This window comes from Ipomoea triloba, chromosome 8, assembly GCF_003576645.1.
Source record: "Ipomoea triloba cultivar NCNSP0323 chromosome 8, ASM357664v1".
Lineage (NCBI taxonomy): Eukaryota > Viridiplantae > Streptophyta > Magnoliopsida > Solanales > Convolvulaceae > Ipomoea > Ipomoea triloba.
This window is the reverse complement of record NC_044923.1, coordinates 12,885,305-12,898,142: the sequence shown is the minus strand read 5'-3', so window position 1 is coordinate 12,898,142 and position 12,838 is coordinate 12,885,305. Positions and strand designations below refer to the sequence as shown.

The 12,838-nt window shown below is 34.0% G+C and overlaps 1 protein-coding gene across 1 annotated transcript; it reads right to left on the bottom strand.

Moving 5' to 3' along the window:
- Positions 1-229: 229 nt before the first annotated feature.
- On the bottom strand, positions 230-2,384 carry LOC116026979. The gene is made up of 3 exons (XM_031268405.1): positions 2,153-2,384; positions 856-2,073; positions 230-765 (listed from the first exon to the last, which is right to left on the bottom strand). Exons 1-3 carry the CDS (start codon positions 2,382-2,384, stop codon positions 230-232), a joined length of 1,986 nt encoding a protein of 661 aa, XP_031124265.1.
- Positions 2,385-12,838: the final 10,454 nt, after the last annotated feature.

Here is a 12,838-nt window from a genome sequence, read left to right as displayed (position 1 = left end):
CCTTAGAACCGTACAACTTTCCCATAAGTACGATGAATTGATTGTTGAAGAAACAATATCTTGCCTAGAGCTCTTCGGTATAACTGGTAAAATCTGCCTAAAATCACCACCAAGTACTACTGTCTTACCACCAAACGTATATCTCTCACTTGTAGGATTAGTGAAACGAAGCAAGTCTCACATAGTTCTGTCTAGTGCCTCAAAGCAGTGTTTGTGCATCATTGGAGCTTCATCCCAAATGATTAACTGACTTTGAAATCAACTCAGCAAGGTCGCTACTGGGTTTAATATTGCAGGTGGAGTCCTCATTAATGTTAATTGGTATAGCAAACCTTGAGTGTGCCGTCCTGCCACCTGGCAACAATAGTGAAGCAATTCCACTTGAAACTACATTGATAACAATTTCACCTTGAGATCGCAATGTGGCAGATAGAGTCTTCCATAAGAATGTTTTCCCTGTTCCTCCATAACCATAAACAAAAAACAATCCACCTTTGTTAGATGACACGTCTCCAATTATTGTATCATAAACACCACGTTGCTCTTCAGTGAGTTGGCTAACAAACCTATCGTTGTCATCTGCAAGTACTGCACGATCATATGACAGCTCTTCAAACAACAAATGATTTCCATTTAGCCTTGTAGAAGCAGCTCGTGGTGTGGGCATGGGAGGAAAGTATTTTGATGATTTGTTGTATACTTGCAACAATTTTTCTAACTCTATTAGAGTTAAATTCTCTTTCTCCTCATTTGTTAAAACTAAATCTGTAATGATATAGCAATAATTAATATATTTAAATTATTATTTACGAATGAAAGAGATGTGCTTAAAATAAATACTTATTGAACGCTTACCTGGAATTGATAAGAATATGCGTTGATTGTATTCCACATCTTTAGACAGGTAATCCAACACCTCCTTCCAAACAATTTCAGGCCTATTAAATGAATTTGATGTCAACAATGTCACAAAAAGTTTTCTCATAGAATGAGCAGATGACCAATCACTTGCTTCTTTAATGGCATCAATATACTCCTTATCATCATCCAATAGACCACGCGCATAACATGCATCTCTAAATGAAGTATATTGTATACCATTAAAAAACTGAATTTCCTCAAAACTTGTAGGCCCGCGAACTATGTTTAGAAGGCATCTCAAGTAGTACAACTCTCCCGTACCCGGTGGTACATAGAAAATACGACCTATGACGAAACTTTTCTTTCTTGGACTCCATTTTCGAATATCCTTTTTCCAAACAAATTTAGTTGACATCTCAATACAAGTCAATAACTTAGCCTCGGGGAGCCTTTTGTTCGCTTCAAACCAACCATTAAACATACTTTGACCAATTGTCTCCCTCATCAATACGTTGTCAACTGGGTCGTCATCTTCAAAAATTATTGTTTGGCAGTCTGGTAGGTGAAAGCTCAATCTCTCAACCGCTGGAGTTCTAAATTGTACCTCAAAGCTAAATAGACGCCAAGTAGCCTCACAAGCTGATATGTACCTACAGTCGTAGTACATGTTAATCTCATCGATGACTTCATTCCCATTACTGTCAGAGGTACTTTTATAGAACTCAGTTATGACCATGTTATTCCCTTTATTAACATATTTGAATAAATATTTGATTGATCTTGATTGATTACACCATTCCACATTCATATGAGCCATATATTTAAGCAGCAAATACCTATTGTGTGGTACAACAAATCTATTGTCCAATTGAATACCACTTTTCATAACAAACCTACCATCATCTCTCCGTCTATATATTGGGTAACCATCTTCATCAAAAGTCAATGAGTCAACAAACTTCTTTGGGAAATGCTTCGAACACCTTCCATTCACCATACACGGAGATTGCTTTCTTACATTTCCACAAGAACCATGGACCATAAATTCTTCAACACATTTGTAGTATTCTTCATCAACTTCTTTATCTTGTATTTCTGCTGCGATCATTTTGTCAATAAAATTGCACCCCGCATTGCGATCATTGTTTGCTAAGAAGAGTAGAATGCGAGCATGCGGTAGACCACGCTTTTGGAACTCAATAGTGTAAATGACTAAAAAAAAAATGTAAATATTAGTAATTAAAAAAATAAATTTAAATTACGAATTTTTTATATAGTTGCAGTACTTCACCTGCTCTAACTGTACCAAACAATTCTCCAGTTCGAAGGTCTTTTATTAGATCATCCAACTTCATCTTAAAAATTCGGCAAACAATGTCGGGCCTATCTTCAGCTTTCAAATTACGCTTACCTAAGTACCGTTCAATTTCTGGCCACTTAGGATTGCAAGTAAATGTGATGAATAGATTTGAATAACCTATCCATCGACATATGGCCATAGCATCATGGTAGTTCTGAACCATATACCTAGCACCGCCCGTGAAGTGATTGCAGCATATTTCTTATAACAATTCAAATACCCAGAGTATTCCGGGGTATCGATCCACAGGGAAGCGGGGCGCATCGAACATTAGTTACTAATATACTCATGTGAAGCTAATCCTAACGAGAATGGTGTTTGAACGGTTGCAAATATTGTAATAAAATAAAATAGAGAAAGCTAGCGGATGAAAACAATAAAGAGAGAGTGGGATTTTCGGGTTCGAGTGTTTACTAACCTAGTGCCAAACTAAGGTGTGATATGTGATTTGGGTTCTAACCAATGTGGATGATTGCACTCACAAAAAGGGGAATTACTTCCATAATTCAAACCCACAACAAGGAACTAATCAAGAACAAGCAATCTAAAAGAAATCCCTTAACAAATATGCCCTCTCCCAAGGTGCAAAAGTTAAGTGCAAATGTGGGTGCTCTCATATATGCCCTAACTTCCATCAAGACACAATTATAGCAAGATACAAGTAATTTAGGCCTTTAATTACAAGCATCACAATAGAAATCACATTTGCATCATAAGTATAAAACCCAAATATAAACATATCATTAAACATGAAGAACAAGGCAAATAGGATTCATAAACAACTTTCACCCAAAAATCCCTAAATAGATTAGCCACTCATGGCTAGTATTGAATTCAAAGCACAAATGTTAAAGAGTTTACAAAATCTAAGAAAGTAAAGGAAAGGGTGAAGAGATTCTCCCGAATGTAGTCTTCCTAGCCTCTCTTTCTTCCTCCAAAGCTCTTGTAGCTCTTTAATGGTGAAGATCTTCTCCAAAAGTGGTGGATCCTTCCTTGACTCCTTGGAGAGGAAGACAGCTTTACTCTCACTCCTCTTGCCTCCAGAAATGCAACTTAGGTCTAGGGTTCTTGGAAAATGAGCTTTTTATAGTGGGAGCACAAAATAGGGGCAAAATAGGCAATTCCGCGCAGCAGCTTCTGGACTGTCACTAGCTTCTCGACGCGTCGAGCCTTCGATAATTTCCGGGAATTTCCTACGGCAGTTTCTCGACGCGTCGAGCCTGGCTGTTGGCTCAAATCATCACGCGTTGAAGTGTTTCGTCGCGACGGGCGGGATTCCGGACAGGTCCAGCTTTAAATTCAGCATTCTTCATTCGTTTTGACTCCAATCATGCCTTCAATCGTCCCTTTGCTTTGCGTTTGATCTAAAATTGCATCAAAATACTAACAAACGCCTTAAAAGCACCAAAATCAAGAATAAACCGTGTCTACACTAGAAAGCAAAGAAACATGACTTGAAGAAGGCAAATTAATACCTTTAAGCTCCAAAGTTGATCAAAAATACTTAGAAAAATAAGCACAAATGAGATCATATCATGAAGCTAGATGGTAGAATAATACGCTTCCCTTGTGTGCTAGGATCAATCTCACCACGAGTTAGTGCATCTGACAACCCTTTGTAAGCTTCACATCTTAATGACTTTTGATTGTTCCTTATGTATATGAGCCTTCCAGTTTCCACCATTGTGTAAGCGTCTACCAAGAACTGTTGAAACAACCTTTTGGAAAATAACAACGTCGAGAGCTCTCCGGGTCATTCATGCATCCGAAAAGAGAATAATTCCCTCACTGTTATGCGGACCCTACTGTTGGATTTGTTATTGGAATCTTTACATCGCTGTATATCCTCTCTATAGCCATCTTCTCCATATGGAAATAAGAGTGGGTATTGCAACGGTAAGTACGATGGGTGCAACTCACTAATCCTTTTCAAGAGACCATATCTAGTCTCGACCAATATGTCACGTTGACCCATTGTTGGTTCCAAGTCTCCTACAATAAGTGCTGCAACCTCAGACGCTGTTGGGAGGTTATATGTTCGGGCATCTTTGTTACGTTTGCCAATTAGTCTCATCTTGATTTCTACCCATGGATTTGCTTGAATATGTGTCTTTGCATTGCGGAAGGATTGTACTAACACATTGTTCTCGTGCAAAACTTTTTTAATATCAGCGACAACTTCAACATGAATGCTATCTTTGTCATTGTTTTTCCTACAATTAACAATTAAAATTATTGTATTTAAAATAACTATAGAATAAAATAAAACTATTCTCAAAAAAATAAAAAATAAAAACAAAAAAATAACTAAAAGTAGTAACTTTGAATGACATTATTTACATTTGTAGTAAATAAAAAATTACATACCTTACAGAACAAATACGGTTATTAATTTCATTATCTGTGTCGTGTATGTACAATTGAGCAAATTTTGGTTGACTACCTTCGGTGGGTAATAAACTACCAATTGAGTGAAAATTTTGTTCTTTGATGCGAAAAATTGGTGGGGCACCACCGCAATTAATTGAGTGGTCAATCTTACCACCCATGGACGTGAAACTAAACATACTATTGTATGACCTAATGTTTTTCAGGAAACACGTCTTCTTCTCTCCGTGCTCAAAGAACAAATCATACAACTGTTTCGGTGGGGTGGACATCTGCGGATGGTTAATTTTCCCATGTGCGCAACAAACTGAATATTTTGGCAATGATTTCAACCTAGACTGACTAAGACGCTCATTATACCAAAATGTTGCCGAACAATGTTCACAACTATATGAAGGGTCGCCACAATCATCATATTGAACTGCAATACAGTTTAAAAAGAATAAGTCGTAAGTTAAGATACACTGAAACACAAAAATATTAATTTATATTAAAAGAAATTTGATAACATCAATTAATTACTAGATTGAACTTCACTCTCCATAACTTCATCAAAATCTTGACTTAAATCTCGACAAATTACAACTTGTGGATCCGATTCTTGAGTAATATTTGGTCGAGAAATGCCCAAGCAGTATGATTGGCTATGCCCGCTCCCTTTAAAAGAAATGAAATAATACGAATTTTAAATATCCTAGAAATTAAAGTTTGATTAAACTAAAATATTTAAATACATACATTTATGTGCATTCACATTATTGTCTATTGTTGATACTCCCGTCAACGTCAATGAACATTTGATCTTCTTACTTCGAATTGTCCCGTTACCTGTAGATTGATAATTGTCCGATAAATAACTACAAATTTAAAACCACCAATTGCCAGGGAAAAAAAATTAACAACTATTACATTGATATACTTACAATTTGTAATATCACACTCAAAGGTAGAGAATTTTTGGATCCCAATGTAACATTGAAACAATTTTTTGGAGTACCTATAATCGTTCCAATATACGTTGAATTTTCACTTCCTGCTAAGAAGGTAATTTTATTTTAATGCATCTTAGCAATAAAAGTTACACTAAAAATAGTATATGTACATAATAAGTAAGTAAATAATTTAATATAAGTTGGCTAACTTATTAAAAGACTACTAACCTGTTAGTTGTTTATAATTAGTGTTGCATGTAGTGCCTTTATCAGTACGATTATCAGATGTCTGACCCATCATATAATGTTCCGCCGTGTTACGAATAGTCGTATTAACAACATTTCCATCTAAAATAATAAAAATATAATTAGATCTTATATACGGTTAGTTTTTAATGCGTAATTACAAAAAAAAAAAAATATTTGAAATACACCGTATATGAGTAAAGGACTTGATCCACTAGTTTTTGGTGTAGTAGACAAATTTTCTACAAAAAAAAATGTAGTATAGTAATTAAACTCTAACTTCGTGACGTGTTGTCGATAAAGTTTCGAAATTTTTAGATTGAGATTGGTTATGAAATATGTAAATAAATTAACATAGAAAACCTTATATTAAAATTAAATAACCATCATATAATTATTTTCACAAATAAAATTAAATATATAACATATTTAATTTTTTACTATATCTAGAAGTGTGTATATATATATATATATAGGATCGCGTTCTGGTGCGTACTGGCTGCCCAGGAGAAAACTGCGGACGAATCACAGCGCGCCACGTGTCCGGATTGTAGTTGCACATAACGTTATAACTAGGTGCACGTCATGTTATAACTAGGTGCACCCAGGTGCATAAATGTTAACAAGGTAAATTACTTGCACCTACAAGTGAAAATAGGTGCACATGTGCAAGTAAAATGTATTACAAGTGCAAGTAAATTGTACAATGAGCATCAATACTAAGTGCACCTAATGTTATAACTAGGTGCATCTAATGCTATAACTAGGTGCACATAAGTTGCAACCAGGTGCATGAATGTTAACAAAGTAAATTACTTGCACTTGTATTGTAGATGCAAGTAAAATGTATTACATGTGCAAGTGAATTGTACAGTGAGCATTAATACTAAGTGCACATAATGTTATAACTAGGTGCAACCTATGTTATAACTAGGTGCACCTAGGTTGCACCCAAGTGCATGAATATTAACAAGGTAAATTACTTGCATTTGTAAGTGAAAGTATTTGCGAAAATAGGTGCATGAATATTAATAAGGTAAATTACTTGCACTTGTAAATGAAAATAAGTGCGAAACTAGGTGCACTTGTAAGTGAAACTAGGTGCACTTTTAAGTGAAACTAGGTGCACCAAAGTTCTAGTTATTTATGAAAATGCCACCGCGTCATTTTTTTTAAATTGCATCTGATTTTTTGATCCGGACACGTGGACGGCTGTGGAGCGTTCTCATTTTCTACCTGGGCGAGAGTTCGCACGAGAGTGCAACTATATATATATATATATATATATATATATATATATATATATATATATATATATATATATATATATATATATAATATTGTCCGTAAATGAGACATAGGCGTGGTTTATTCTAGAAACCACGCCTCATCTCCTCCACCCAATTCACACTTCATTACTTCATCTCATTCTTCAAATTTCCAGTTCACTTGCTTCTTTGATTCTCTTCAGCGACAACTTTATGAGTCGTAGAAGTGAACTTGGTAGCTGTTTATAGAAATCGAAGAATAACCTTTGTTTGATTTTCAAGCCAATCGTGATTTACCTATGTTGAAGTGGAAATTGTGGCCAATCTACTAAATTCACCGAATCTTGGCAGACGGGATTACTATATGTTTGTTCAGATCCGAACACCTAAGAAGGAATGTGAAGGGCGGTCAAGCTTGTAGATCTACAAAAAGCTAAGTTTGCATTAGGGCTTTTTAATTTTGATTTTTAATTAGTGAATTCTTATTCTTATCTATGCATTGTGGATTAAGCCTTTTGGATTTAGTTTGTGTTTAGTGGAAGTGGAAGTTATGTTCTATGGCAGTGGAAGTTCAGTTCTATGAATATATGTGGAGTTAGGGTTTCTAAGGCAGTGGAACTTCAGTTCTATGAATATATATGGAAGAACGAATTCATGAATGTAATATATGTGGAGTTATTTTTTTTTCTTTTTTTTTTTTGTGAATCCTATGCTCACCTAATTACCCTAACTGATAGAAGATTAAGAAGTACAATAAAATATCCTAGTTAATTTATAGTTGTTGATTTGGGTAACTATTTTCTGAAATTAGTTTGATTTATGTAATGAAGAGCAGTTATATAATTTGTATATACTGGAAACGGTTCACTAACCTTGGCTAGCTGAGTATGGTAGCTTCCTCTTATTTCCAATGACTGTGGAACTTGACAGTTTCTTCATTTCATCGAAATCTTGTATACTTTAGAGAACAAAATTTAGAATCATATTTAATTTCTGTTGATTGAGTGATGTTCTTATATATGTGTTAATTTTTCATATTGGGGACTGAAAAGTTTCTAAATTATGTCTTCACATATCCCAACCAACATTCAATTTTTTGGCAGCTCATATCTTAAAGTTTGCAAGCTATATATTTAGTGCATTTTACATAGATCCTTAAGTTTTTTTTTTCAAATGAATTTTTTAAACAAGTCCACTGCTTGTGTATTTAAGTTACATTACCACTGCCAAATTAGATTTTGTATAATTCCTTAGAGAAAAACTTTATTAGATGATGATGTTAGCTTCATGAACCATTGATTTTTATACACAGGTTAACTATTTGGGGTCTTAACTTACATGGAAGCTGAGAAGATTCAAGTTCTTCAGAGCTACTTGTATGAAAACATTCATTAAATAACTGGCTTTGGAATTGAACATTCTGTAATGAGAAATTGTTAAACGGGTTTTGGCTTGATGTATTGGTCAATCAAATGAACTTTGTTTGAAGTTATGATTAATGATTCTTTTGTGTTTAGTATGTTGATATTGCAGTGACAACATATCTGTTGTTATTTTACAACTCAACTTAATAGGCTGCTTTGGATTTTTTTTTTTAGAATTTTACAGATTCACCTCAGGACTCGGTTCAATTTATTGAGTGGTACCCTACTTCATGTCCTCGTACTCTTCTCATTGTTAATTTCCATGGGAGAATAACTATCTGGACTCAACCTTCTCAAGTAATTTAGCATTAATGGACTCAATTCGTTATTTAGTTCTTTCTTAAATAGCTTCTCTACCTTGTAGTTGGACAAACTTTCCTTTTTGCTAGCAATTTACAGCAATGTATTTGGTTTAGGTTGTTTATTGCTTAGTTCTGTTAAAGTGCTGAGTTTTTTCTCCCTCATTGGTCAGTATGAAAATTGATGGAATGAATTATATCTCACATGAATGAATTGTCCTGTTGCTTTTTTATTTACTACTTTATGGACAATTTTTTTGGCCCCTTCCATTTCTAGTAGATTTGGCTGGACTCGCATAAGCTGATCTTTTCCATAATTTATTGGAAAATGACAGGATGATGACAATGGACTCTAGACCTCTGGACTTTGTCTCTGTGGAAATTGTGTGCATATTTTCTTATGGCATATGACTTCAAAGGTTAGTATTATTACTGTTGAATTAGCTTTCATCTAAAAGTTATTTGCAGCATATGTTGATTTGTTCCTTAAGTGACATAGCAGTTTTCCTTTAGGATAAAATGCATATTTTTTTTATTGCAAGTTAGATATATGATAGTGTATCTTTGAGCTTTTATTATTCTAGTATACTGTTTTTACATGTTATTTGAGTAACTTGGTAGAATTTTTTGGGTCATATTGCATGTGATATCTCAGTGAATTTGGCATACATTTATTGCATGTGTACTTATTTTTGTAGTGCTTAAAGAACTCAAACATTCATTAATGTTGTCAACTTGGGTAAATTACATTGTATTGTTAAAGTAAAATTGAAATACAATTGTAATATGCTACACAGTTTCGACTGCCTTCATAGTTTATGATCTACGTGGTCAGGCTTTGTTTCTTTATACCCTGTTGAACTGCAAAATAAATGTTTGAAAAGGATTAGTGCATAAGTAACCTATAGTAACTGTAAATTGAAAAGAAATCATACAATTTAATATAACACATTATGCAGTCATGTAGCTTTTCATACCACCTTTTTAACTTCTTCATCTTGACCTGTATTTAAGGGGTAGGCAAAACTGTAGTGAACAGTCATTAGAATTGAGATATAGAACAATCAAGTTGAAATTTTAGGATTTCAGGGAACATTAAAAATCCTTAAAAAGTCCTTAGATAAGTTTCTTGCCCCAAACACAAGATAAATGTTTAAAAGTAGCAGTCCCAAATGACCAAAACAATGTCTACAAAACATCTTTAAAACATGCAATCTATCTTTAAGTCTTAAGTTGCATCATCAGTTGTCTTCTCCAACTTGACTTCCAAGAGAAGTTTCTTTGAAGAGGTCTTTGTTGAGGAAAACTCATCCAGAAGACATCACTTAACAGAACTAGAGTCTAAATCCTCTACATCCCTCTACATCCATTGCATTTCCAATTATGGCTAGGGCACTTTCAGCCTCACCTTCAGAAAGAAACTCCTAAAAAACAATAGACATCATTAGTTTTAATACAGCATAGACAACATAGACATCACCAGGCCACTTTTAAACAGTATATAAATTTTACCTCATCTGATTCAAAATAGTCATTGGACTGAAGCTTAGAAGTTGGATCATTATCAAAGCTTTCCAATAATTCAGGACAGTAGGAATCAACCAATTTAGGATCGTTAATAACCTTCGTAACAGCGAATGCATTATGAAGGTTATCAAACTGTTCTTTCCTCACAGCAATCTTCCATATTAGTGCCATAGAACACAAGGATAAAATCTCATTGGGCAGAAGTTGGTTATCCTATAAATTAGAGATTAGATATATTAAAAATTAAGGTTTATACTTGTTAAGAAAAGTCCTTTTCAGAGTAATTATACATTACCTGTGGATATTTGTCTCTCAGTTCTACAGCAAACATGCCAATCAACTCTTTGCATTCTCCGTCCCATAAAAGTAATGGTGCATTACCATTCCTATCAACAACTCTCACCTTAATCCTATATCTCAAAATTCCTTCTGCCCATATCTTATTACACTTGTAACAGTCATAGAGACCCTTCATATTTAGGGTCAGTTTTTTGCTACAACCTTGTGGTTTGCATGAGTTATAATACCAGTCCAAAGCACCTTCTATACCAACGATCTTAGCCACCACGTGCACCCAATAATCGTCGTACTGGACAAAACTTACCATATATTAAAAACAATTTAGACATAACACTATCAAATTATTTTAAGAAAACTACCTGTTTCTTCTCATACACCTCACTAATGGTAGTCATAATCATAGAACCAGTGTTGAATGTGTCAAAAGTATTTGCAGCAGACATTCTTGAGATAGAACAAATACTACGCATAGGAGTCTTCTCACCACATATTCTATAATAGAGATAAAACAATTTTGGAATTTAAATGAGAGATTAGTAATGTTTATAGGTCTTAATATAAAGTATACGTCAGTGTAGTTTTTACCTATCCCTAAACTCGATAATTTCAGGAATGGGTTCATTGATAAATAACTGGGTGGCATCATAAGAGCTTGAAAGCTTAGTTTCCCCAGCTTTTGAAAATAACACAAAGAAAAAAAATATTATTGAAGCATGTAGACTATTTGGTAAAAAAAAAAAAAAAAAAAAAAAAAAACTATACATAGATCTGTTTTGTGTACTTACCATTGTAACCACTTTTGACCCTACAGAATTGTATCAAAATAATGACATTAACATCTGTACTTTTTTTGTACCAAGAGTCAACCTTATCGACATGATCGTCCCATACTGTGCGTTTCATTTCATCACCACTGCAGTTATAAAAATAGATTAGACTGTAAAACCCAAAAGACAACCTAGTATTAAAAAAAAAAAAAAAAAAGAATGGAAATAACACAACATACTTTACCTTTCATCCTCTATGAGGAAGTCAATCAACCGAGAAGGCCTTCCACCTACAATCTTTTCTATAGGAGAATAAATCTCAACTATCCTTCCAATGACATCTAAAAAAAATTCAATTAGAGCATATAAACAGTGTACTAAATGAATAGAATAGAATAGAAAATGAGTTTGATTATTTACCAATGACTTTTTTGTCATCAATCTTCTCAGATGCTTTCAAAGATTTAAAACTTCTCAGACGAAACATGTGCCTAGGAAAATTTAAATTCTTGTACTGTTTCACAATCGTAGAGTAATTAAACTTGACCATAAATTTGTTTGGGCTCATCTTATAAGTATAAAAATTAGTGACCACAAGAAAGTTTTTTAGACAATAAACTTTGCCTTCCACAAACTGGTTTTGAAATTTAACAACATGCTCGCGTGGGATGTGAGCATGTAAAACATTACCCTACAATGAAAAATAAACAAAAATTACAGTGCTATCAATTGAATGTGTTGTATATAGACACTTTTCATATAAAACTTGATAATTAGCTATCAATTGAATGTGTTGTATATAGACACTTTTCATATAAAACTTGATAATTATAATGCATTTTTCAGGTCAGACGATTACCTCGCTATCATGGAAGACACATTCTCGACATTTCACAACTTCAGTGGACCTACGTTCCTTCACTTCATAAGTTCGAATGCATCTTACCTTCAATGCACAGGTTGTTCTCATTGGTGATATATCAGTGGCGAAGATGTACATCGGCGACATTTTGTATCCAACAATCTCTAGTGAATGTGTTTGTATGTATGTAAAATTCCAATGGCATACCTGAACTGAATTTTCTCTCCTTTTATAGGCCATCATTTAGAGTCCTATTAATTTAACTTAATGAATTAAAAGCATTAAGGCCGATGTTTAGATATCTAAGAAGTTTTACAACTATCGATTGAATTATGTTCATTAATGCTCAGGTTTTGATAAGTAATAGACACGGCCTTTTATTTATTTAAACTAAACAATTATCCAAACGAAGAGTCCCCGCATACTAAAATTAAATACCATTAAACACTGCATAAAATTGAGCATGCTATCACTAAAACGGCGTAGCATCTTTTGAGCGGGAATTGGAGCAAAAAATTTTGGCCAAAAACATCTAGCTTTTTTATATATAGGAAAAATTCATTCATACACTCCTTGTGGAGTTGTGCCCATGACCGAAAGTGGT